This window comes from Hesperophylax consimilis, chromosome 15 (genome assembly GCF_061612785.1).
Source record: "Hesperophylax consimilis isolate HC1 chromosome 15, BYU_Hcon_1.0, whole genome shotgun sequence".
In the NCBI taxonomy this organism is placed as follows: domain Eukaryota; kingdom Metazoa; phylum Arthropoda; class Insecta; order Trichoptera; family Limnephilidae; genus Hesperophylax; species Hesperophylax consimilis.
The window spans coordinates 33,998,599-34,024,759 of NC_142850.1; the positions used below are offsets into that span (position 1 = coordinate 33,998,599).

At 32.4% G+C, this 26,161-nt stretch overlaps 1 protein-coding gene across 3 annotated transcripts in view; it reads right to left on the reverse strand.

The window, feature by feature from the left end:
• Nucleotides 1–26,161, reverse strand: part of LOC149417657 (serine protease inhibitor 77Ba-like) — a 54,799-nt gene that overhangs the window by 19,575 nt on the left and 9,063 nt on the right. The window contains exon 1 of one of the 3 annotated variants that reach the window (XM_089640118.1): nucleotides 20,110–20,192. The exons of 1 other annotated variant lie outside the window; for it this stretch is intronic. Coding sequence is in view for 1 of the 2 variants with exons in the window: in XM_089640117.1 (XP_089496243.1) it covers nucleotides 4,514–4,526 (13 nt within the window). In the remaining variant the exon portion in view is untranslated. Of the gene's footprint in view, nucleotides 1–4,513; nucleotides 4,779–20,109; nucleotides 20,193–26,161 lie in introns of those variants that run through there. One more of the 3 variants, XM_089640117.1, reaches the window with a different exon arrangement.

Below are 26,161 nucleotides of genomic sequence, written 5' to 3' on the forward strand. Positions count from 1 at the left end.
GATCAATTAGGACCCCTAGGTATTTTATATGGGATACTTTTTCTAAGTTTGGGCAAGTACAGGAAGAATAAGGTCTTGGATAAGAGTGATTGTTATTTTCTGATTGTTAGTAGGTTGGGTTGCAACAGATAGACTGAAGGTTAGGAATTTTGTTTTACCAGCGTTGAGTGTCAGGAGATTGTCATCTAACCAATTCTTTACAAGGCCTATAATCTAAACAATGCTAGAAAGAGAAAATACCATGCTTTATGTTCAAATATAACATAATATAACACAATAATATTAAAACATACACCTTTATTAAAACCAAACGTTCGGAACGCACCTTGTAAAAAAAATTAAACTTAATTTATTCTATTTATATTATTAATTATCTTCATATCTTACGACAGAAAAGTGACAACAACATTTGTAAACATGTGTCTTATAAAATACGTGTGTCTTATAAAATACATGTGTCTTATAAAACACACGTGTCTTATAAAATATATGTGTCTTATAAAATACATGTGTCTTATAAAATACATGTGTCTTATAAAATACATGTGTCTTATAAAATGCATGTGTCTTATAAAATACATGTGTCTTATAAAATGCATGTGTCTTATAAAATACATGTGTTTGAATGTATTTTTTCATTATCAGTAATTTTAGTTAGAAATATCTTCAGGAGAGCAGAATATTTTAATATTTCAACAATTATATGTGTTTTAATGATAATATAATTTGAAAGCGTATTTATGACCTTTTAATAGCAGTTTTTACTTTTCGGACACGTTCAGAAAAATCTTTCCCATATCCCCCCCTCCCAACTCCCCTTTAATCCTGTCAGCCTCTCAACTTATAAAGAGAAATTGTACATACGTGATCTACTATCGTCCTCTTCCTTTTGTTTTCATACTTGTCTTGTATGAAAACAAAAAAGACAGAAGATACTAGAACAAGGACGTCACGTACGACCTCTCTAGGATTACTATAAACCATTTCAGATGCTACAGTCCCACTAGGTCCGGACGATCGGAACTCTTGTGCGGTATTCGCATAAAAAATGCATCTTAAATATGTCGAGTAATCAATAAGATAGTCACTATAATAAATGTTTGCTACAAGAAACTTATATACTAAATAATATAAATCTTATATAAATATTCACACAGTCTAGTCATCTACTCTATCCTTAGAGGTTTTTTAAATATTTTTAATTTCAAGGATTTATTATCAGAATAATGGAGAAATAAAAAAGTATTCGTGGCTCACGTATAGTATTTAATTAACTATTAACTAACTAATCATCCGCCGTTTCTCTGCAGAGGTAGGCAGAGAGGACGGACCGCCAAACGACTCGGTCTTGGCACACACTTCTTGCCTCATTCACATTCATACATCGTCTCATACATACCCTTGTACTATTCTGACTCTTGACATGGCCCGACTCAAGTACCTGATTCAATTGGTCGTTCCATCTCTTCCTCGGGCATCCCCGACTTCTGCTATCATTATCATTTGCATCATATATTCTCCTTACACTCCTTTTTTTGCTCATTCGCTCTACATGACCAAACCATCTAAGCGTCCCTTCCTTAATCTTACTCATTATGCTTAAATCAGCCATTAGTATTTCAATAGGTTATTATAATATTGCTGAAACAGCATTGTATTATTGTTCTGATATTTCTAGTATTTTATTTCATAAAAAGATGATGCTAAGCTAATGTGATAATAAAATACAAATAAATACATTCACTCTTATCCGAATACAGCCTCCTAAGAAACGATGTTGGCAATGGTTGGAGGATTAGTGATTACCATAAAGTTGTAATCAGTTAGCATAAAGTTACAATCAATTTTATTAAATTAATGGTTTTATTGGAGGATCAACCTTGGAATATTTCAAAGCAACCTTTAAAAAACATTTATTTATCACATGTCTCTTGTTTGTTTTAATATTAATTAATTATTTAAAAAAATCTAAATTCGTAACAGCTGATGTTATTTGCGAGGCGGGTATGAGTACCGCCTCCCGGGGAACCATTCTACAATAATCAACACACCTGTCATTCATAGGTCACTCCAAGTGGTTCGCCCCGTTTGGTGTCTTATTCTTGGGTTGAGGTTTATCTAGGTCTTTACAGCCTCCAAACCAACTAGATCGAAGTTGGAGGGATAGATTTTATGGGTGAGGGTAGTTTATCGAATTCCAATGTATAAAAATACCTTCCTGTAGTTTTGAAGGTCAACTGTGATAAAATAAAGATGTTTGCAAGAGGCAACACGACAAGCTAGAATAATATCAACTTACAATATTTCCTTGCCAAGCAAATAAAATACATTTCAATATTCAAGGAACATTTTTAAAGGTTCAAAATGCTGTAAAATCGATTCAATTGTGGTGAGCTACTATCAAATCCATAGAGGATCTCTTAGCGCACCAGGGATTTAAAGTAACAAGTACCTATAGAAAATAAATATGTAACCAAGTATAAAAGATTTGAACCGAATTTAGCAAAATATTAAGAAAGTTCTTTTTTTTTATATTAACTCCACACAGGAGGCCCTGAAGAAAATAATTTCCCTCAGGGCCTATGTCATCTTTGGGGATGCTGTGTGGAGGGTCTTTTTGTGGAGAGGAAGGAGTGAACATGGGTCTTGAAGAGTCCCATGTTGTAGGAGGGAGGAAACACAGAGGCCGGCAGTTCGTTCCACAGCCGAGCTGTTGAACTTAAGAACGAATCGTAGAAGCGACCCGTTCTCATGTGACAAGTGTCAACTGTGTGCAAATGTTGGGCGCGCGTTTGGCGTGTATCCCGACTACGCACCGGTGCCGAAGGTATCAATGACGCTAGTTCCTCAGAGCATCTTTCATTGTAATACCGATAGAACAAGGACAGCATACCTACCTGACGCCTGTGCTCTAAAGATTGCAGTCCGTCTGTTAAGATTGGGGAATCTCTCAAACGGACCGCCCGTTTTTGCACAGAGTCTAGGGTTTTTTTCAGGTATTTAGGGGCTCCGGACCAGAGATGGCTGACAAATTCGACAGTAGGGCGCACTTGCGATTTGTACAGGGTCAGCAGTTCTGTATTATTAAAGTATCTGCGGGCCCTGTACAGTACGCCCAGCTTCTGAGAGGCCAACTTTACTCTGGCTTCGATGGAGCCCCCGTACCTGAGCTGGTCACTTATAGTTATACCAAGCATATCAATGGAAGGCCTGTTCGGAAGATTGCTTCCGTTGAAGGAGACTAGATTTTTACCAAAATAGTTCAACTAAACACGAACGAATTAATGAACATTCGTCAAATAATAAATACGCATTGTAATAGACAGCTGTTTTGCCTTCCAAATTCGACAAAAAAACTATAAAATAATGCAGAAAACATAACAAAAATAAATACAAATAATGTTCACGTGATATACAAAAAATAAGGACGTGCTTAATACTCATATTTTGTTATAAAAACACTTTGTATCAGTTAGATAATAACGAGAAGTAAGTATTTTAGTTTCCTAGAAGGAAAAAATGATATATATTTTATAGCTAGTTCGTTAAAAACGCTGATAGTTGACGTATTTTCTTTACGCCATGTTTTGACAAACAAAATTTTTTTTTTTTTAAGTCTCGTTTTTTTGTATTTATTTCTAGTAGTAGGATATTAATGAGAATTCAGTTTTCCAGTTACGGGATATGGAAAATAATGCATTTTCATAGTTACTTCGTTAAAGTTTTAAAATTAGTTTTTTCTTTTCTTATTTAAACCAAAATATGAATCTACGACCCAAAAACAGGTTCTTAGGTTGTCAGAGTGACACATTAATTAATTGAAACATAAATTAAAAAAACTAACCTAAAAACACTTTAAAACATGGCTTGAGGAAAAAATGTGAAAATATTCGTGTTTTAAAGAAATATCTACTAACATGCTTTTTTTTCATTTTAGTAAACTGAAATACTTATATCTCATTGTTATCTAACTGATACATGGTGTTTTTTTCTTTTAAAGGTGCGTATTAACCGTTGTTTATGTACATTTACCAAAAAAACTAACCTTAAAACATTCGCATTAATAACGATGGCCGCCAAGTGAACAATCGATTTTTATTTTATAGAAATAACTTTTAAAAAGCATTTTTTTCGATTTCCGGTAACTGAAATATTTACTTTTAATTATTGTCTAACTACCCAATCAAATCACTATGGCAATCAAATGTATTTTGGCAAGTTTGCAAAAACATTTTGATTGGTCGCTTGCCATAATCTCCTAAATTTATAGAACCTAAAAATATTGCGTAAGCAGCGAAATTTAGGTGGATTCATTGGCTTTAAACCGCAGTTAGCAGTTCATATGTTTCAATATTAATACTTAAAAAAATTATATCAAACCAATAATATTGTTTGTATTAATATTAAACAAATAATAGGTATATACAAGTAATCGCTCGAGTATTTCTGTATATTTATCCAGTAACGTTCAGAACACAAGAGAGATAAAAACTAATTAATTAATATTACTCACATAGGTACGTCATCTTGATGTATAATTGTGTTGACTAGTTTTATTTACAAAAAAAAATAATAAACAATGCTCGAATCCCAGTATAAAATTCACAAGCACTACTTGACGAGAATGATTATATGTTCACTATGTTTCGCTTCGTATATGTGAGACAGTCAAAAATATAATTTTAACACTTTTAAATTAATCTTTTATGCATTATCTTGCTAACCAAAAGCAGAAAAAAATAAGAAAAAATATGTGAGTGTATAGAGCGACGTTCTCAGCAAAACTAAAGTGCAGTGCCGTCAGTTGCCGATAGTCGCTACCACTGAGTAGACAAGACTCACTAGAAATGCAAACACTAGAAAATATGAAGTTGTGGAATTTGTACAGCAACCAATGTAGCCGTTGACTCAATACCTTTTGTTTCTTGCACATTTAGAACGCGCTCTGTCCCTTTTACACTTGTTTATTTAAACTAATTTAAAACAAGTATGACACCTGTTTCTCCTCGTTAAGGCATTATCAAACTGTGTGCGTGTTTTTGTTTATTGAATATATGAAATAAAAACATCGAACTAAAACAATAAATTTAAATTGGGTTCTACAAATTAAAATTGATAACAAAAAATAAAATTAATTTTAAGTTGTTTGTTACAGTATACAAACTAATTGTTATTTTAATAAACAGTTATTTTTTATAAACTCCAAAACATTGCCCCTAAGGAAAATGAGAAACCCAACACTAATATCGTAAAGAGATGGATAGTAAACGAAAAATTCATGTGCCTGTAAAATTATTACACAGTCTGAAACATTAGTTCATAACTTTTACAAATTACAAATAATATTTTCCATTTTTCTATGAATGTAACAATCAATCCCCTTAATCTTATTAATTAAGGCAAACTATTAAGGTAAAACTGCAGACAAGCAGCCATGTGGCAGGTTCGCTTGACTACCGTTTTAAGCATAACACTGTATTATCTACCAAAACATATGGTAATCAACATATAAAGTTACACGTGGGGCAAAAAGATTAGTATTGTATTTCTTTGGAAAATATCGACATTTCCTGCGAGGCAGTTAATCAACTTAGTCAGTGTTCCCAGTGGCATCACCATTGGTAAGATAATTATGCACCTGGGATGAATCAAAATCTTGTGTTGGAGGCCTAGCGTGAAATTATCCGGGACATTTCAATTTTAGCCAGAATGTCTGGTATTGATAAAAAACCGTTCAGAAGCTTGAAAGCTATCAGCAGTAATGTGACATCACTCCTAGAACTAAGGCTGCAGATATCCAACATTCCCGAGATAATTGGAATCGTAAAAATTTGTTTTGTGTTTTATTTTTTTCACAATAATGATGAAATGCAGATTAGTCTTGGAAATTTAATGTGAGATTTTTCAAACTTAGAGTCACAAAACTCGCCCTCGTCTCATGTCTTGTATTCTTCACCATTCTATGGACGCAACAGAAGTATGTTTTGTTATAAAGAGATTGAAAAATATGAGATTTCGGCAAAATAACCCGTCAAACACCAAATTATGCAAATGTTTCGAAAAAAAGTAGAAAAGTTGTATTGACTGTTTTGTAAATCACCATGTTAAGAAAATGCTTTGTTAAGAAGTATGTTGTTACACTCTAATTGGGTAATTTTGTTTAGGTATGTGCAAAACATATTTTTGAATGCTTCATAGTTTTCGGTTTTTGTAAGAGTGAGTTTGTACGGAATTGTGCGTAGTGTCCATAGAGCTACAACCAGAGACGCTTCTTCGTACTAATAATATCTCGTCTAAACTTGTGCGCATTAGTTAGAGCGTTGGGAGAGATGGATTTCAGTTGGAGGAATAAAAGCGGAACCTATTTTTCTGCTACATTTCTCGTCTAAATATAATACATCAACGGTAGTGCCACGTTCATGTCGCGTCGGTGGCTTACGGTAGTATAGGGTTTTCCAATAAGAGTTGTTATTTTGATATTCAATCGTAAAAGATCAATGGTTTCGTTGCTTGTGTGGCATGTAGCGCCGTTTTGTTGAAAGTAAACGTTGTCCAGATCAATACCATCCAATTCCGGCCATAAAAAATCATTAATCATCTCTCGATAGCACAATCCATTCACCGTAACTGTTGCTCCAGCCTCATTTTCGAAAAAGTAAGGTCCAATGACTCCGACGGACTATAAACCGCACCAAACAGTCACACGTTGAAGAAAGAGAGGCTTTTCAACAATAATTCTTGGGTTTTCCGAGCCCCAGATGCGACAATTTTGCTTTTTGACGAAGCCACCGAGGTGGAAATGGGCCTCATCACTCAAGATGATTTGCATTTGATTCACTCAAGTGAATTTTAATCATTTCAATGCGTTTTTGAAGCGTATCGTTCCATTTTTATTAATGGCGTAGTTTATACTTGTCAAATGACAACAAATGACAGCTTCAAAAGTAACATCTACCGAAATAGTGGGCTATTCAAAATAACACCTCTTATTGGAAAACCCTGTATGTAGGAGAATGACTGAAGAGCTGTAGTGCCACGCAGTTCGCTGCGCACAAAGACGTAGCTCGTCAGCGCAACGTCTTAAAAGTTTTTGAAGAATTCGAACTGTCCTCAACGCAAAGCGTAAGACCAAGAACATCTGGGAATATATACGTACCTAAAAAACAAGACTCCTGCACAACACCGCTACAAATACTTTGACCCAACACTATTTAACAATTTACCTGAGGTTATAAAAAGTGAGAAAAGCTATTCCTAAATCAAAAAATTAAAACTAATGTTACATTTTTATCCTAAACCAATAGAGTACAAGTATAAGTAAATAGACTAGCTCACCTTTTAGACCCGAGAATATTTATATTATCTGGGTAATTAAGTTAGTTAATTAGGTTATTATGTAACATTTTATTTTTATTTATAACTTACCGCAATTACCACTTATCCACAACTTACAAAGAAACTAAATAAAATCAACACAAACAGTGTTTGTCCTAATTAAATTCATGGCTTACTCTGGAATTGAAAGGGATATTAGGGCGATCACCTCGCCTGACTCTCGAGGGACGAAGGTACCTGGAGGTAAACGTTGTAAACGCAGAGCCTTTGCTGGAGTGCCTACCTATTGAGAGGCAATTTATTTTGTTTCTTCTTCATATTGATGCAGGTTAAACAGGTTAGCAACCTTCAAACATTTTACATTGCAGTAAAAAAAAGTAGGGTCACTGTGCAGATGATACACAACCTCCGATACAAGAGTGCATTAGACGGAGACGAAGAAGAATAATAATTTGTATTCGATATTATAAAAATATCATTTTTAAATAATATTAACCGAATAACATCCCATATACCAACATTCGATGGCTTATGGTCAAAATATGTATAAGTTTTAAGTCCATATTATAGTAACTGTATGTGATGCAATGTAACTTCTCTACATCTTTGCATGGACTTTATAAAATACTGACCGTTTACGCACAGATAAAAAACAGGTATTTTACAACTCCAGACTTTATATTATTATTAACTCCATCATATATATCATTTCCTAGAAAAGTCGCTTATAAGATTGTATATGTCATCATGATTACGAAGGTATAAAATTTACACATCTACATGATTACAAGAAGGGATAAAATGTACATGTCATCATGATTACAAGGAGGTATAAAATTTACATGTAATTATGATTACGAGAAGTAATAAAATGTACATGTAATCATGATTACAAGAAGTTATAAAATGTACATGTCATCATGATTACAAGGAGGTATAAAATTTACATGTAATCATGATTACGAGAAGTAATAAAATGTACATGTAATCATGATTACAAGAAGTTATAAAATGTATATGTCATCATGATTACAATGGGGCATAAAATGTACATGTCATCATGATTACAAGGAGGCATAAAATGTATATGTCATCATGATTACAAGAAGGTATAAAATGTAGGTGTTATCATGATTACAAGAAGGTGTAAAATGTACAAATGTTATCATCATTACTAGAAAGGATTTTCTGTTTGCCTTTAGTAGGTAATACTATAAATGACATGACACAGTAATAAATGATTTTGAATGCTCGTACAATACATTAAACGTACAGGGGAATCCCTTAATATTTTATACCTAGTTCAAATCGAATATTTATGTGGAATTCACAGAAACAATTTAATATTCTGGAAAGTAACCCGCACCTGGGTACACTTTTTTGTATGTATATGTGAGAACGCAATATATCAAAATAGAAAATACCCAAGGAACTGATTCTTGGAATATATTAGGCCAGTAAATAATATTACATTTAAGATAGCTAGTGAAATATATAGCCGAGACAAGGGAACCCTATTGCTACTTTATTCGTTGTATTATCGCACGGTTATTGCTTGGGTTATATTGGTTGTTTGTAGATTTTTTTTGAAAATTATTTCCCTCAAGGCCTATGTCATATTTTTTAAGGAAAGGAAGTTCTGGGAAGATAAAAGTTATGAGGATTGGGTAGGAATATGGGGATCAGTGTGTCCAGGAGTGTGACAGATGTATTAATATATATCCCTCCCACTGCAGCGCAGGGCGACGGGTCGAGAGACCAAGACAACCCCAATCAGCCTCTCCCGATCTGATACGCCACGCAGCTGATGGTATCCTGAACACAACTCATCCTATGCATCCTCATATACTGCACCACTGCTAAATCAACAAACGCAGCCAACCACTTGGGGTGACCTATGGTAGAAGTGTTAGTTATCCAATGGTTTCCGAGGTGGCGGTACCCAAACCAGCCTCCCAAATTATAGTATATTGAATTTAGTACAAAACACCATAACGGAAGTCTGCGAGGCGAGACGAGCGCGTTTAATTCACTCTCGGACCTCGAGAGTGATGCTAGTGACAAACAACGATACACGCATCAAAGCTGTTTTGGGCGTAGTTTATACAGAATATATGTTGAGGTGTCACACTACGCAATAATCTTCCTCTTCCTACGTCAGGAAATGGTATAAGATCAATTGGGGAGCTGCCGCGGAATATTATTAAATGGATTTTGACAGCTGACCGCCTCGTGATCACGGTAGCTCCCTAAATTGATCTGACCGCATCATTTTTAAATATCGCCTGGCTAGCAGATCAAGACGTATCATCATCGCCATGCCCACACTTATAACACGTCAAGTGTGACAGGTTTGTATCGGAGTGTAGGGTGAGCGATACGATATATGATATGGGCCACGCCCAAAAACGATGGGATGCGTTTAACGTAATGTGTATCACTACGAAGAGCAGGCATACTAGTCTAGTTTTAAAACCAGTTACGCAGACCTCAACGCGATTCCAGAAAACCGTTTTGCATATTAAAATCTCAATAGACTTAATCTAAAAGCCTCCGGAAGAGATTCCCACTAACCGCATTGAATTGAAAGTGAATAATATAATAATTTCTAAGAAATCATTTATAGCGAGTAAAGCGTAAGCAACAACACTTTGCAGGTGTATTTCAATAAGGTGTTTGTTTATTATGCACGAGAAGCTATTATTTTTTTTTTATTTATTTATTACAAAACAATATAACATTTCAAATCATAATATCATGCAATATAAATATAAAAAATTCCTAATTACTCTACCACTCCATAAGATTTTGTATTTACATACAAAAATAAAATATTGCTTAACCCTTCAGGTTCAAGTCCCAACGAAATGGTGAATTTTCTAAAACTCGGTACATTTTACTTATTTTTAAAGTTGTCGTTAAAAGAAATGCTTTTTTAGAAACTAAATAAAATTATCTTTGAAATATTTGCATTTGAAAAAAAAAATTCTTTCTAAAAAATATTTATTTAATATCAAATATGAAAATGTTAACAAAAAACTTACCAGAACAAAATGAACAACTCGGAACGTCCATAATATTGAAATAATTCAAAATTTATAAAACATATTCCTTTTGTACAAGTAAAATAAGAAATAAAACTGTAACTTCACTTTTTATGCCATTTGTACAATAAAAATATATAAATAATTTTTTAACTGAAATTCGTAATCATGCACTTTGTCAATATTTTTAAATTTTATTCCTGTATCCAATATTTGATACAAACTGTGAAGAATAATTATTTATCTTTTCAATGACGAACATATCACATATCTACGCATTACAGAAAAAAAAAACTTTTATAATGTATTGTCGCCCAGGTCAGATCTGTCTTTCAGAGGCTATAATTGAATATGACGTTTGTGGCTAGTAATGTTTTTCCGAGACCCGAAGGGTTAGAAGGCGATATGTAAAAAAATATCAAAGACTTATTAAATAATTAAAAATGTAATTCAACACACAAAAGATAATTCAATATTCACGTTAACTACTAACGTAATTCCATATACATAATTTATACACAATATACCTAATTAGTTTTAGAAAAAGTGTATGACTATCCAAAGTTTTTTAAATGCAAGAGAGTATAGATTACGTATATTAAGAGTCGAAAAAATCAAGGATTTCGGGGAGTTAATTTGCTTTTTAAATTGTTCTTATTTTAAAGTTTGTAGCGCTCTAGGTAGCCGTGCTCACAAGGCCGGCCAGACCAAATGAGCGCGTTAACACGCTGTTCTATATGACGATTTTGCTTGTCAAACTCAAGTAATTTGAAAAATCTAAAATATGGAACCCACGGTCACATCTATTGGGATGATGAAGAAATAATTATAATATAACAGTTCACAGATTATATCGACTTTAGAGTGATCTAAATGAAGCTTCAAGGTATCGGTGTAAACAGTGCAAAGTAGCTCTCTGCATTGAACCTTGTTTTGAGGAGTACCACACGGCAGAAGCCTATTAATTTTTTCGTGATGTGAAAAGTATATAACTTTGATTAAAATAATTATTAATTTTCTGTTTATTTAAAATATTTTTTTATTCGAGTAAGATTAAAAATTTGTGACAACCCTGGACATTTTGTGAAAATTTTGTGGTGTTTTTCTTGGTGAATGGCAACACAAACGACATACAGTGTACATATTTAGTAAGTCTTCAATTTATTTTTTTAATATATTTCAGAAAAGGATTATTTTATAATTTTTTTTTTGCCAAAAAAATTCGCGGACTGTCGGTACATCCAAGCAAAATACCTTCCGGCATTTAAAGGGTTAAGCACCTAAATAAAAGTAGCTAGTAGTGCTAAGCAGCGGTCGTTCTTAGCATCGGAATGGCTTATCAAGCCATTTATATTATATTATAATCGCCCTCAGATTTAACGTCATCAACAAAGTAATATATGTGCTAGGATATGTATGTACAGATGATGAGTAATAAGAAATTATCACACAAGTTGTTGTAATTTACTTCAAGTCAGAAGATTTGTAACGCCTACGCGGTTCTTCGAGGAGACGCTTATCCAAGTATTTTAATTTGTTATTAAACACGCTTTTGAAATAGGTAAGTAAGCTTGCAGATATAACTGCATACCCACGCTTTGGAAAAATGACCAGTTATTATTTCACTACGGATAATTCCATAGCACGAAAGTTAGAAGATTGGAAATATATTATACACATAATGTATTATTATAATCTCGAACATTCCCGGATTACGAATAATCTGATGCTGCCAGTACACGTTTACAATAATTCCATATACAGGACCTGTTGGCGTACGTATATTGGCAGTTGCACGCTTTGGACGCCATCCCGATTATTGTAGCATGTTCGTGTTCACATCAAAGGATCTTGGCGCCAACACGCAATCAGCGTACACACGTTCAGCATATACAGATGCAACTACCGGCCGTATTAGTAGCTGTCAGATTTATATCGTCTGACCCCTTAGTATTGCGACTGGATAACGCCGGAAATATGAGAAAAACGCGAATTTGTTAATTTTTCGCGAAGTTTGACAAATATCTATCCGTCGCGTAATGAAAATGTAAAAAAAGAACTAATACCCCTTTGCAGCACTATCGGAAGGATATTTTAAATCAAAATATCCATTTACCAAAGCAATTCCGGGACACATAAAAAAATTGGCCAGATTTCGATGCAAATAAAAACAGACCGGGTCAATCGGGTGATCTGAAGAAATGTGACGTTAGCAACACAGTGTGAAATGCGAAAATGACCGTATTTTTTAAGTTTGGAACAAAGAACAATGAATATTATTTTGACTAACGATTTTAATCTGAGTGTTATACAGCCCTCTTCCTCGTATAGCTATACCAACGCTGCAGCGTAGCGAATCTTTATAAGTAAGACTGACACGGTTTTATTTATGCTTGTAATTGTAGTAAGTAAAAAATAATCTTGTTTCAAAGAGTTGAGGTCGCCTATTTCTTGTATTTCATAATATTTTTTGGAATTTTCATCCAAATCCACATTGCAAAAATAGTTGTCAACAACTGGTGAATCTATAAATTATTCTCTATCGTCGACGTTGTGGTTAAAATTGTGCTTTGATGAGTTATTTCCTTAGATACCTACCTACCGCAAATTCAATTAAAACATTAATGACGAACTGATTTCATCATGAAATAGAAATTACAAAATTTGTAGTATTTATTTCACGAAGACGCAGTGGCGTGTGTAGTGTTTCCGGGAAAGGGTCATTAGTCAGATTGTGCGTAATAATGCGAGCCACAGAAGCTTGGAACATTTACTCTGAACATTTCATACAGTCTGGAAGCTCAGGTGGCGTTATTCATTTGAAAAAATCTCAGTAAAATTGTTATTACAAAAATTAAAATATTTAAAAAATAGCCAAAAATTTATTAATATATTTACACTCAAAAATTAACTTGAAGCATTTAATATTTTTATCAGAGCAGTATTCATATTAACGTAATGTAGCAATATATAAATTAAATATTAACAAAGAAAAGAAAACGTATATGCAACAGAACAGAAATAGAAAAGTAATCTGAAGAAAATAAGAGGCACATAGTTAATTGTAAAGTTTGAATGACAGATTAAAATTAATAATAAAATATACTATTTTATGTTGAATAAAAGAAGAGTACGTGAACCCGTGAAAAATTATGGGATAGTTTGAATACTTAGTATAAAATTTTCAATTTAGAAAAAGCGAATTCTAATAATTTTCTGTTAAAATATTATATTATAGGTAGGTGCCAATTATGAAAATGACAGTTACATTCATAGTAAATATGCGTACATTGAACCATATTTCACGCAAGAAGATTTCGCGCTGGAGTAACATTTCACGCACAAACAACCGAAATTAGTGTGTTAATTGTAAAAGAATTGCAATCCATTCGAATATCTAAACTATAACCGAAAAAATCAAATACTGCTACCATAAGTACATTTTTTAACCAATTTTAATTTTCTAATTTCCAGTTTACATCCTGTAACTACCAAAGGCGACTTATCATCGGTCGGTAAGAATGGACTTAATTTCTCATTGGTCGGTAAGAATGGACTTAAACCGAGACCCTACACAGAAAAGTAAAATTCGCTTAAGTTAAAAAACGACCTGCGCTGTTGTGCGCAGGGTCTCAAAGCACTTGGAATTAAGTCGCTCCCTTACTGGCCCATGAGGAAGCCGCTGCGCATTTATTAGTTAAACATTATATTTGTGTAATTAAACAACTGTCCTGATGATGGACAATGCGAGGAGGTAGCGCATGACGCCATAATACTCCCAACATTAATTAAATGAAGGCAGTTAAAGACAGTCAATAACAGTGAAATACAATCAAAGACGGTTAAACACCATTCAAAACAGTTAAATACAATTAAAGACAATTTATGAAATACATCTTTAAAAACAAAAATAAATTCGAAATAAATGAAAACAGAATGATAATGTATTTTATACTCCCCAAACGAACACAAAACAAATGCAAACACACTGCAGTTTCATTGGACCTCGTACTTTCAATCTTTTACCGAAAAATATTCAAATGATTGCTGAACTTCCTCAATATTTAAAAGAGTTAAAATTATGGCTTTTTGATACAGCAGTTGAAACTTTTTTATTTAATTTGTATCAATTTATGTTTCTCATAAAATATTCACCATATATTACACTAAACACTTATAACTTCACTGTACACTATTGTACAAACCGCTTAAACAAAATGTAATCTTATTTTTGTTTTATATGCCCACAGTTTGTTTATTTCTAGGTACAATAATATAATAATGTACATTAATGATATGGTAAAAGTATTGAAACATTGTAAAATAAGATTATTTGCAGACGACGCACTGATTTATATAACAGGAGAAGATTATGAACTCATAATGAACCATCTAAATGAAGACCTACATAATATATCAATATGGCTGAAGAAAAATAAACTTAAATTGAATGTAAACAAAACAAAATTCATGAACATTGGAAAACGAGTAACGCAAACAAAAAAAGACATATCGATAGACGGTGAAGTATTGAAAGAAGTATTTGAAATGAAATATTTGGGGGTAATAATTGATTCCAAATTAACTTTTGCTCAAAATACAAAACAAATTATTAAAAAGATTGCCAAAAAAATCTCACTGTTGGGAAGAATAAGAAGATTCCTTAATACAGTTTCCAGTAAAAATGTGTACAACGCAATTATTGTACCACACATAAATTACTGTAGCAGCATTCTATTCTTATCCAACGACGGATTAATGAAACAAATGACAATTCTAAAAAATAGAGCAATGAGAATCATATTGAAGAAAAATAGATACACAAAAATTAAGAACATGTTGAAGGAGTTAAATATCTTGTCATTTAAACAAATTATTTACTTTAATACCATATTTTTAATCTACAAGATAATCAATGGCCATACGTCTAGTGAATTCCTAAGAAAAATTGATAAACTGCAGAACAAACACACACATGAGACAAGGAAAAGAAATGAATTGAGACTCCCCTTCAGGAAAAAACACAGAGTCAAAAGTCATTGATGTACGGAGCGTTGAAGATATTTGGAGAGCTACCAGAAGAAATAAAATCAGAAGAAAACATAAAAACATTTAAAATTAAATTAAGAAAATATGTGATTGATTCATTTTAAATATGTTACCATAATTATATGTATATGTATATAAGGATTGTATTAGGACATAGATAACTATGTACCTACTTAAAATACCACAATAAATAAACAATAACTTAAATATATTACCCACGTACAGGCTGCGCCTTAGTGGGTTCCCATTATTCGTATTGATTTATATAATATTGTATGTAATTAATGTAAAAATTAGGAAAAATAAAGGAAATAAAAAAAAATAAAAAAAATACCGTTTAATACAGTTAAAGACAGTTAAATACAATTTTTTTTTTTTTTTTTTATTTAAAAGAAAGACAAACATTCCCGGGTTACGAATAACCCAACAATGTTTGAAAATCTCCTACTACCACCACAGAAAGCCGAAAATGTTGCTTGTGTTGTGATGGAGGACTTAGCCAGCCGAGGAATCGAACACGCGACGCTCGGGTGAGACCCAAGCGCTATGCCCACTCAACCACTGACCGGTCGGACAATTAAAGACAGTTAAAGACCATTAAAGACAGTTACAGATAATATTAAAGACAGCCTACAGTTTTCACGTATCCCTGGGAATTCCGAATTTCCACCGACTTATGACGTATTTTCCTTGAAAACTTTAAATTTAAGTTTATAAGCCCTCAAAATAAGTTATTTCTGTACATCTGCTAAGCTGGGAAATTATTTTTAATTATTTAAAACAAATCTGAATTCATTACTTTTTAATATTTCATAGGATTGAAAAAAGTCAGTGTTTCTTTAAACGCTACAGTCGAGAGATTACGCTCTATTTTAAATTCGTCATACTTTATTAAATAGTTTTGCTTCCGTCTAATTATTACAATCATTTTTTGTTTTGTTTTTATTATTTTCCTCTTCAAACCATCGTCTTCATTTTGAAAGGCTCCGTACCTTAAAAGTAGTATTTAACAGAAAAAGATACTACAACTGCGTAGCGGCGAATAGAAGTGGTTTACATTGGTTGTATCCAATTTTTTTTTGTTGAAAATGTGGAAATGAAAAAAAAAATTACGATTGTTAAATTAGTTTTTCGATTTCACGAAAAATGAGGAAATTATGATCTGCCTAAGTGAACATCGGCAAAATGTAGGCAATTGTGTTTGGTGACGTCACACGCGGTACGATTCATAATTCGAATGACAGTACTTCAGTACTGCCGCGCATGTACCGTGATGTCACACGCTTTTCGGCCGGCCGCAAATTTTACATTTTGAAAACTCGTAATATCTTCGGTACTATTCGGTATTTTCCAAAAATTCAAATGATTCTGTCTTCAGCATGCTCTAATTAATTCGTAAATAACATGAAATTTCGTTGATGGAGAAAAATATTATCGAATCTTCAATTGAATCAAAAATATGCTTTAGGTTTTATAATATAAGATTTTAAATATTTACACACCATTAATTTTCTCTAACCATCGACATTTTTCGTTTATACATAGACATTAAATTTAAATGTCTTCGGAATGCTATTTTCCAGTTAATGTCCCCAAAAATGGTGTTTGTTATTGCAGATTAACGTAAAATTTATGAATAACTAGCTGACGTGTATCCGGCGATGCTGTGAGATATCCTTAGGAGATGGACAAATAAGATCGCGGACCGTTCTGTGAGCATTTTTTAGATATACAATTCTGTAGTAAATTATGTTGATGTATCTCATAAAGTTTAGCCAGGTTAGAAATGTATGACTTGATTACAAAAAATTGATTTTTTTCTACTTTTTATAAATACTATACGCTTGTATTAAATATATAAACCTTCCGGAAAAAATCTATGAAAGATTGTGGAAACCCTATCAAAATCCGTTGCGTGGCTTAGAATAAGTAAACGCACAAACAGACAGAAACGGATATATACTTTGTTTTACACTATTTAATGATTATTGAATGTGCCATGTTTAGCTAAAATAATTATGATTATAAACCATGGCCTCAAATATACGATGGTACATGACATTTTTTTACTGTTTTAAGTTATTTCTAGAATATATATTCTGATTGTTAAAAAAAACTATTAGGTATTTTGTGTGCCAGCGAGTATTCAAATCTTTCCATGTTTTAATTAATACATTTTATAAGTCTTCAAGAAAAAAATTACTAGAGTGTATTAATTTCTTTCATTTTTATATTTTTATGAAAAATAAATTTTTATAAAAAAAATACAGTGTGTGGCAAGCCTACGCACGACGGAAGTGAAACTTTTAGTATTCTTCTCTCTTTCTTTCCATTTCATTCTCTCTTTTTTTCTGTCTATTGACATATTTATAAGTAGCATTTGAAAAAAAACTAAAAGTTATAAAAATATGGGATTCGAACCCGGGTCCTGCATAACGAGTGTCGAACGCACTGCCTCTAGACCGCGAGGAGAGGTATCTCGCGCGACGAGAACCGCGTATACAACGTGTACTCCTCAATTGACTTGTCACGCGCAAATTTTCGTTTTCAAACACGGCAAATGAATAATATCACATAACGTCTCGTTAACGCTTTATATAGGGTCGAATCGAAGATATATCGGCAGTGTGAAGTCATATCTGTCGTTTTTCAAAATTTTTCCGTATATTTGTCCGTTTTGGAAAAGATCTTTCGTGTTTTAACAGTCTCATACCCGTATGGAGTCTGAATTTGAAAAACATTTCTAAATTTAGAAAAACTCACTTTCGGCTGTGTTTTTTACTAAAAAAACTTGTCACGCACGTCTGCGAGGGTAATTAGTCGCGTTATCGGTCTTGATTAGTAATTTTAATGATTCAAAATAAAAATAATTAATCAAAATACCGAGCGACTCTACCGGCTCGATTTGTAAGCTATATTTCGACCAAAATATCAAATAGTCAAAAAAACTAAAAGTCACAGCACGAGAGCATTTTAACACTTTTCCTCGTATTAAAAAAATCACAAAAAGAAAAAAAAATAGTTAAAGCGGGGATCGAACCTCGGTTCTTCACGACGACAGTCGGGCGCTCTGTCTCTAGACCGCGAAGCTGAGTTTGGAGAGTGACCTAAACTAGGTATATAATATTAGCTAGGCTCCTATAGCGAAATGATCACGGTTTTTCGTGACGGTCATGAGTCGGTTTTACTTCCGTCCTCGAAATCGCATGACGTGCGTAAAGAAGTTTCACTTAAAAAAAAAAGTAAATAATAAAAGTGATTAAGATTTATCAACTATTTTCCTGTCATCTAAGCATACACAAAAATAATATGAAAAAATAAATAAAAAAAAAAAATATATATATATATTTAATATATATCGATAAACCGAATCAAGTCTTTAAAAAAAAGGTCACCCCGTTTCAAATATCAAGGGTTGAACAAGGGTAGTAAAAAGGGATATAGAATTAGTTGACTTTTTATCGGTATTGTACTGATATGCTTTATTATCTCATTTAACCAAAACATTGAGATAATTGTGCAATTCGGATTTGATAATTGAATTAATAATTTTTACGACGATAGTAATACTCCCAGATGAAATGATAATTTTTTGGGATAGTGCGGTGATCTGTTTGCGAAATGGTTGATAAGATGAGCAACAATGAGCAACACTGACGCACAATTTCTGTTTACTTTGTCGATAAGTTCCTCCGTTTATTATCTATGCAAGCACCCACTGTAGACTTTAGTTTTTTTCCAATGTTGCAGTAGGGTAAACATAAACAAATGCGTACATTTTAAAACAAAGTTTTCCAAACTTATTTATTCAAAATCAACCCGTAAGAAACAAAGTTTTTTTATTATAATAAATCTGTTTTTAAATGTACTTTAACCACCGAGCGATTTGTGTCATATATATGTACATTTATCACAGAATTTAATTGCCATTCCTCATCACCGTCTATCCCATATTTATAGGTTATATAATTTGGCACATTATGGTAAGCAATTGCTTAAAACAAAACAATTAAAACAAAGTTGGCATAGTACAAGACAAATCGGTTAACATTTTAAAAAATAAGAAAAAATTGGTTTGGCTGATTAAATCTTCCTTCCGGGACCGGAAGGACCAACTGCGTTATCGCCCTTGCCAAATGGCAATTGTGTAGGACTGACATTTATTTCGTATATTAATTGCTATAATTTCGTCAATTTCATAGAAATGCGTATAACTACCGAGTTTCAGCTCGATCGGATGTAGGCAAGTGGGTTAATTTCCCCTTTTAGAATTTGCATTAATTCATTACCGAAGCGAAGGTGAAGTTCAAATATAATATGTTTTTGTTTACAAAATTGAAAAATAAACATATGACATACAAAAATGATTGTTCATCAATTGCGCAAAATTTAAATTGAGTATTTTAATAATGGAGAAAATGTGAATTTTAGTACTTCTCACAAATAATTGATATATTTTTAACATTGTTGAAGAATATAATACTTGCGCCCTTGAAGTAATTTTGCACAAAAACAACGCTATAAAAACCCGAGAACAATATTATTCTCTGTCAAAACCACAACAGTATTACGACAAATTCCTACCCTTCTATTGCGAAGTAGAAGTCAATTTAAAATTATTTACATTTCTGGAAAGACGTTTATGCTTAAATAAATTATTTGTTGAGTAAATTGCACTAACCTTTCAAATCCTAAAGCTCGATGCACATACACTCTGGTTGCACTGAAGTAAGTTGGTTGCAATGTTCCCTTGTCCTGGATACGAAACTACTGTGGGAGACACGATGGGGCGTTTATATTTATGTAACTCGCTCGCGGCCGCCTAACGCAAACACGTAAAGGCAGGTATGTTAATATGCATTGATAACATTCCGAGATTTTTACGTGACGTGGACATTGTTGCGTTACTCATAACTTTAATTATAAAGTTTATATGATTTATGTTCGTGGCTTTGTTTTATTCTGGTGTATTGTCTCATTAAAAATACTGATTTCATTTGTTTCTTTCCGTCTATGTGTTCAACGAATTAAGATTGTTTTGAATTTAAGAATCATTTTCTAAATTGAAACCGATTGTGTCAAGTATTCAGACAAGTGATAAAGTACCTACTAATAATATAATTTTGTAACTGAAAATAATTTGAATAATTGTCAATTTCAAAATTGGAACTGAAGAATCAAGAATTCAGACAAGCGATAAAATACCTACCTAAACCACAATATTTTAAATGAATATTATTTTTATAATTGTCAATTTAAAAATTGGAACGGAAGTATCCAGAATTTAGACAAGGAATGAAGTACCTACGTATATTTTTTCTGTTTAAATTTCTTGGGTTGATATTTCCAAGAAAAGTCAGATTATGTGATTTTTCAAGTGTCATTTATTTAACATGGCATTATCAATCCTACATTAATATCCTGTGAGTTCACAGGTCTGCGCTAATAACTCCATAATATGCAACGAAATGAATTATCGATGTACTATGGCAAAAATTGTTTGTTTTTAACGGATTGATTTTTTTAGAGATTATTTTGTGTACGGTAAAATTGCTTGAAAACTTGTAGGGAAGCTTTATGCGAGAAAAGAATCTGCGGGTATTTTTTTATGTTAACACCGCAGAAGAGCCCCAAACTGCCCGAAGTTAGTAAAACAAATATCCTGTATTTATCTATGTAAAAAAAATATTTTTTTCAAATATTAAATAAAAAAAATAAAAATAAATTAAAAATTGGCATCTCCATTCGGGGTATTCTGCGGGACTGAGAGGGGTGAGAAGTGGAAGGTTGGGAAGAACCCGACTAGTCATATCTGGTCACCGAACACGGTTAGTGCCATATCAAGCAACGTTTTGATTCTGAATGGTGATAATTTACCAGGGCGATACTGAAATATCTAGCACTCCGTGAACTTTGTATGATTAATTCTTAAGTCGTAAAGCTAATGTTCCTTTATTTTTAACATAATTTGTAACTAATAAAAAAATTAATTAGTTATCAAGTGCAATTTTACAAAACATCCTAGATGAAGCATTTAGTGAAGAGGAGAAAAATGAGAAACGCTAATTTATAAAGAATCTCTTCAAATTATTCGTAATCCGGTTTATAAAGGAATTGCAGGCCTGAACGAATGAATGAACAGGTCTCCTGATAAGCTTTTAGTAAATCAAGAAAATATCGTCACGATATGCGAACACGTGTTCATGAAAATCCGAATATTTTCGCATTTCATCGTGTTATATTATCAAGGTAAGTGAATGTGTTCCGATTCCGATGCCGGAATTTGAAGAGTTTCTAAATAAATTGGCAATGCTCATTTTCTCCTAGTTTCATTTTGATTGATTGATTTAAATACTAAGGACGGATTGTTTCACAGAATTTGAATAATTATCTAATTTTAAAGTAAAAATTCATTTAACGTGAAGGTCATATAATTAAAGTTTTGTTATTATTTTATCATGGGCCGGTTGTTTTGTAGTAGTACTTGGGTAATAACAGAACTTGAATATTAACTTCTGATATCAAATTCTTCAATCTTAAATGATAAATGCAATTCAAATAATTAAAGTTTATTTTTTAAATTAATGACATAATGACCACATGATTAAAATAAACGCGTTTATTTCGCGTGTAAAACTTTAAATTTAACGACGTCATTAAAATCTTACGGTTTGTATAATTTTAATACCGTAAAATTACCAATAACACATGTTTTTAGTGTTGGTGACTTGGCTCCAAGATAAAGAAGAGTTCACAGCGTGTAAACTGGTATTGAGTTATTCATTAGTATTGACAACGCATTAAGTTCGGGATGTCACAAGAATCGTTTGTTATTATTATTTCTTATTACTAATATGTTCTTTACTAGTATATTCTTAATACTGTATGTGCTTACCGCACAAGAATCCAGATTGGAAGAGAAAATTCAATTCCATCGACTAACTAGACAAAAGTCATGATCATCCAAATCTATCTACTAACATGACCAAAGTCATGATCATTCAATTCTTTCTACTAACATGACCAAAGTCATGATCATTCAAATCTATCTACTAACATGACCAAAGTCATGATCATTCAATTTTTTCTACTAACATGACTAAAATCATAATCATTCAAATCTATCTACTAACATGACCAAAGTCATGATCATTCAAATCTATCTACTAACATGACCAAAGTCATGATCATTCAATTTTTTCTACTAACATGACTAAAGTCATGATCATTCAAATCTATCTACTAACATGACCAAAATCACAAGTCATTATTTTAGAGGATACATATAATATTTTCACATAACCAAAAGAACCATCCATAGTAACGTAATATAAGATTGTCTTAAGCAATTAATTGATTGTATTGACAGCCTTGAACTTTTCAAATTCCGCCATCCGAAAATCGAGACAAAATGCTACACATTTTCCGCAACAATTTTAAAACAAGCATCCCGATGACACAAAGTCGCTTACTTATTTATGTTTTTTTTCTGTTTGTAATACGGATTTTATCTGGAAACTTAACTTGTTCATGCAACCTTGTAACATGTAATTGTTTCAATAAAACATGTACAACTGTTGGTTTCCCCAAGGAAATATTAAAAAATACTATTATTTTATAAATCAATACCGTATCCACCATTGTTACTACAGAAAATAGCTAACAACTGAATTATATTAATTTAACTTAAAACCTCACCAGGGAATAAATACATAAATTAATTACTTTAGGTGGGTCCTTAAGCGCATTTTTTAATCTATTTTTCCTCATTTTTCTGGGTTTTACCTCTGGTTCGCCTCCTAGAAATATTGTAGAACAACATGATGGCCTAATGGCCTGGTTTTGAATAATGATAACTTTTTAGTCTGTACAACATTAATTAATAGATTGAAAACTGACGAATAATCTGCTATATGATCACTAATTGAAAACTCGAGGAATGTTTACTGAGAATTTCTTCAATAATTCCGTGAACAGCATGGTTTATCCTCGTATTTTTTCGAGAATGTCGACGATTAGCAATGATCTCTTTGGTGCAATAAACACTATCATTATCTTCATAAATAATGTAATAAATTGTTCTAAACAAGTCGATAATATACCATGGACAGTTTAAATCGATGTCAATATTCATGCTTGTAAGGAGCTGTATAACAATGAAAACATGCAGTATTTGATTTAGTGTGAAGTTTTTATAACCCATTATTATAAAGTCAATATTTATGTCAGTTCCATGAAAACTCAACAAAGTGACAAATCAGCAAACCATAGAAAAGTGATTTCATGTCATTAAAAATGATGGAAAAAAACATAACTTTCAGCCTAACCTAACGTAAACATACCTGTTAAACATAGCTTTTTTTTGTTTTTGCATAGTAAGCTATTGCCCTGTATTTTTATTAAACGTATGATCAGTTTACTACACAAAAACGAAATAGAGATCACAATGGATAACTTAGAGGCACTAGTAATACAGAAAGCTAATTTAAGTTTGTGCTAAGCTCACCGCAATTTATCGTTGTATAAACGCATATATTCATTATTATGTCTGGTTTAATGATATGACAAGTCCTCGATGCAGGATAACGTAAACACACGCGGGGAATGTCGTAGATTAGTAAATAATTGTGAATACATGAATATAGTCTGCAGGGAAAATCCTGCCAAGTACAGTGCTGGGCGATTGTCCGGCTACACGTGAACGATTCCTCGAGTTTTTACCTACTTTGTTTGGTTCTCACATAATTATTTCTGTTTTATTAATTCAAGGGTCTGAACTTACTCGCAGTTTTGCGTAGGCTTTGCTGACTCAATGATACGTGGAGTCTCAAATGACGTTAAATGATATCTTGTCTCGACAATTTTACATAAGTAAATAATGATAACATTTCTTACAATGATTAATGCATGGAATCATAAAGTGCGCCTATGCAAAATCAGAATAGGTACTTCCCTGAAAATTGTGATTTTCAATGTAAAAATTGCTATAAGTTGAACTATATTTCAAGATGGTAGGTAAAACACAGTAAGTTCGTATGTGTTAATGTAAACGCAGTAATTTGATCGAAGTTGCTGTGTTATTTCTGCGATAGCATCTAAAACAATATAGGCTGGTCGGTGGCTGACTTGACATCGCGTTTGGTTCCCACCCAGGCTTAGTGTGTTCAATTTCTCGGCTGGCCAAGTCCTTCATCGCAACACAGGCAATATTTTTCGCTTGCTGTGGTGGTAGTAGGAGATTTTCGTATATTATTTTCAGGATATTCGTAACCCGGGAAGGTTTGCCTTCTAAAAAATCATGTTTTTAAATATAAAAACAAGTATTATTAAATTATGTTTTTCGTAAAAATAAGAAATTCCATACATCATAACTATCGATATTCAACTAATTTTGCTGTTTTTTGGTATTTACTGTGTTTTGAATTCATGAAAGTTTTCGTTCGATTTCGAAATCGAAAGTTAAGAAACGTTCGATTTCAAGCAAATAACTGTTTTTTATTTATTCTGTAAATAATTTAATAAAAAAGAAAAAAAGATAATCAAGTCAAACTGTCACAGATAATCTTAGCTATAATACTGTATTTTTAAAAAGTTGTTTCCTTTATGCGTTCATACATTTCAATTGAAAAAATATTTTTTCAGTAGTTTGCATTTATATTTTTTATTGAGTAATTTATATATTTATTTGTATTCTACTCAAGCGAAGCGATAGGAAAACCTTCAATTTATCTATAACATATTTTTTTTATTCATAATGTACACCAATTCATTATAAAAATGATTCAAAATAGTGATTTGGCACTAAGCTTCGCCTTAAGTAAAAAAAAAAAACATGACCCAAAACAGTTTTATTCAGGCGGTCCCGAAAAGCAATGTCGGATATGAACGAAAAACGAAACATTAAACAGCTCCACTGCAAAACTACAAATTAGTACATCCGACATTTTTTTGTAGAATTTGTGCATTAATTTTTGCAAAATATTTTGTTATCATTTTATAATAATTTAATTTCCCACATTATACAATAAAATCATTTCTGAAAATGGGTTCGTAAGTAAGAAATTAAGAATTTAAAAGTTGCTTTTATTAACCTGATGTTTTATTTTTTTATGGGCTTATAAAAAAGCTTTATAAAAAAATATCGATTGCTTCATAGGCCAAGTTGTTTTCTACTTGCAGTATTTATTTAAATATTTATAAGCGTTCAAATTTTCAATTCAAAAACTGATCAATTTGCATTACTTTGTGATGCTTCGCCTTGAATACACATTTTTGCGTAAAATAATTGATTTAAAAATGTTAAATCTAAGGCATCTAGATATTACATTATGTCTAACTGAATTGAAATTATGTTAAAAATTCTTATTGTTTAAGACGCAAAAGCATATTTCACATGAATACATTTAAAAAAAATGTTTAAATATTACATATCTTCGCTGGGATCAGCACTTAGCCAGTCTAACCCCATGCATCCGCAAGCTCTCTTATGCTTTTCGAAATCTAAGAAATGTCCTTACTACCTTAATTCTTAAAACTGTATAGGTACTACGCTCTCTGCCAATCCCTACTAGCTTACGGCATTATAATCTGGGGTGGCTGTGCACAATCTACCATCGAACCTCTTCTAAAAGCCCAAAAATAGGTAATACGTGTCATTAACAAGCGACCGACAAGATACCCCTCCACTCGACTCCTCATAGAGTATAAGGTCCTAAACAAACTACAACTCCACC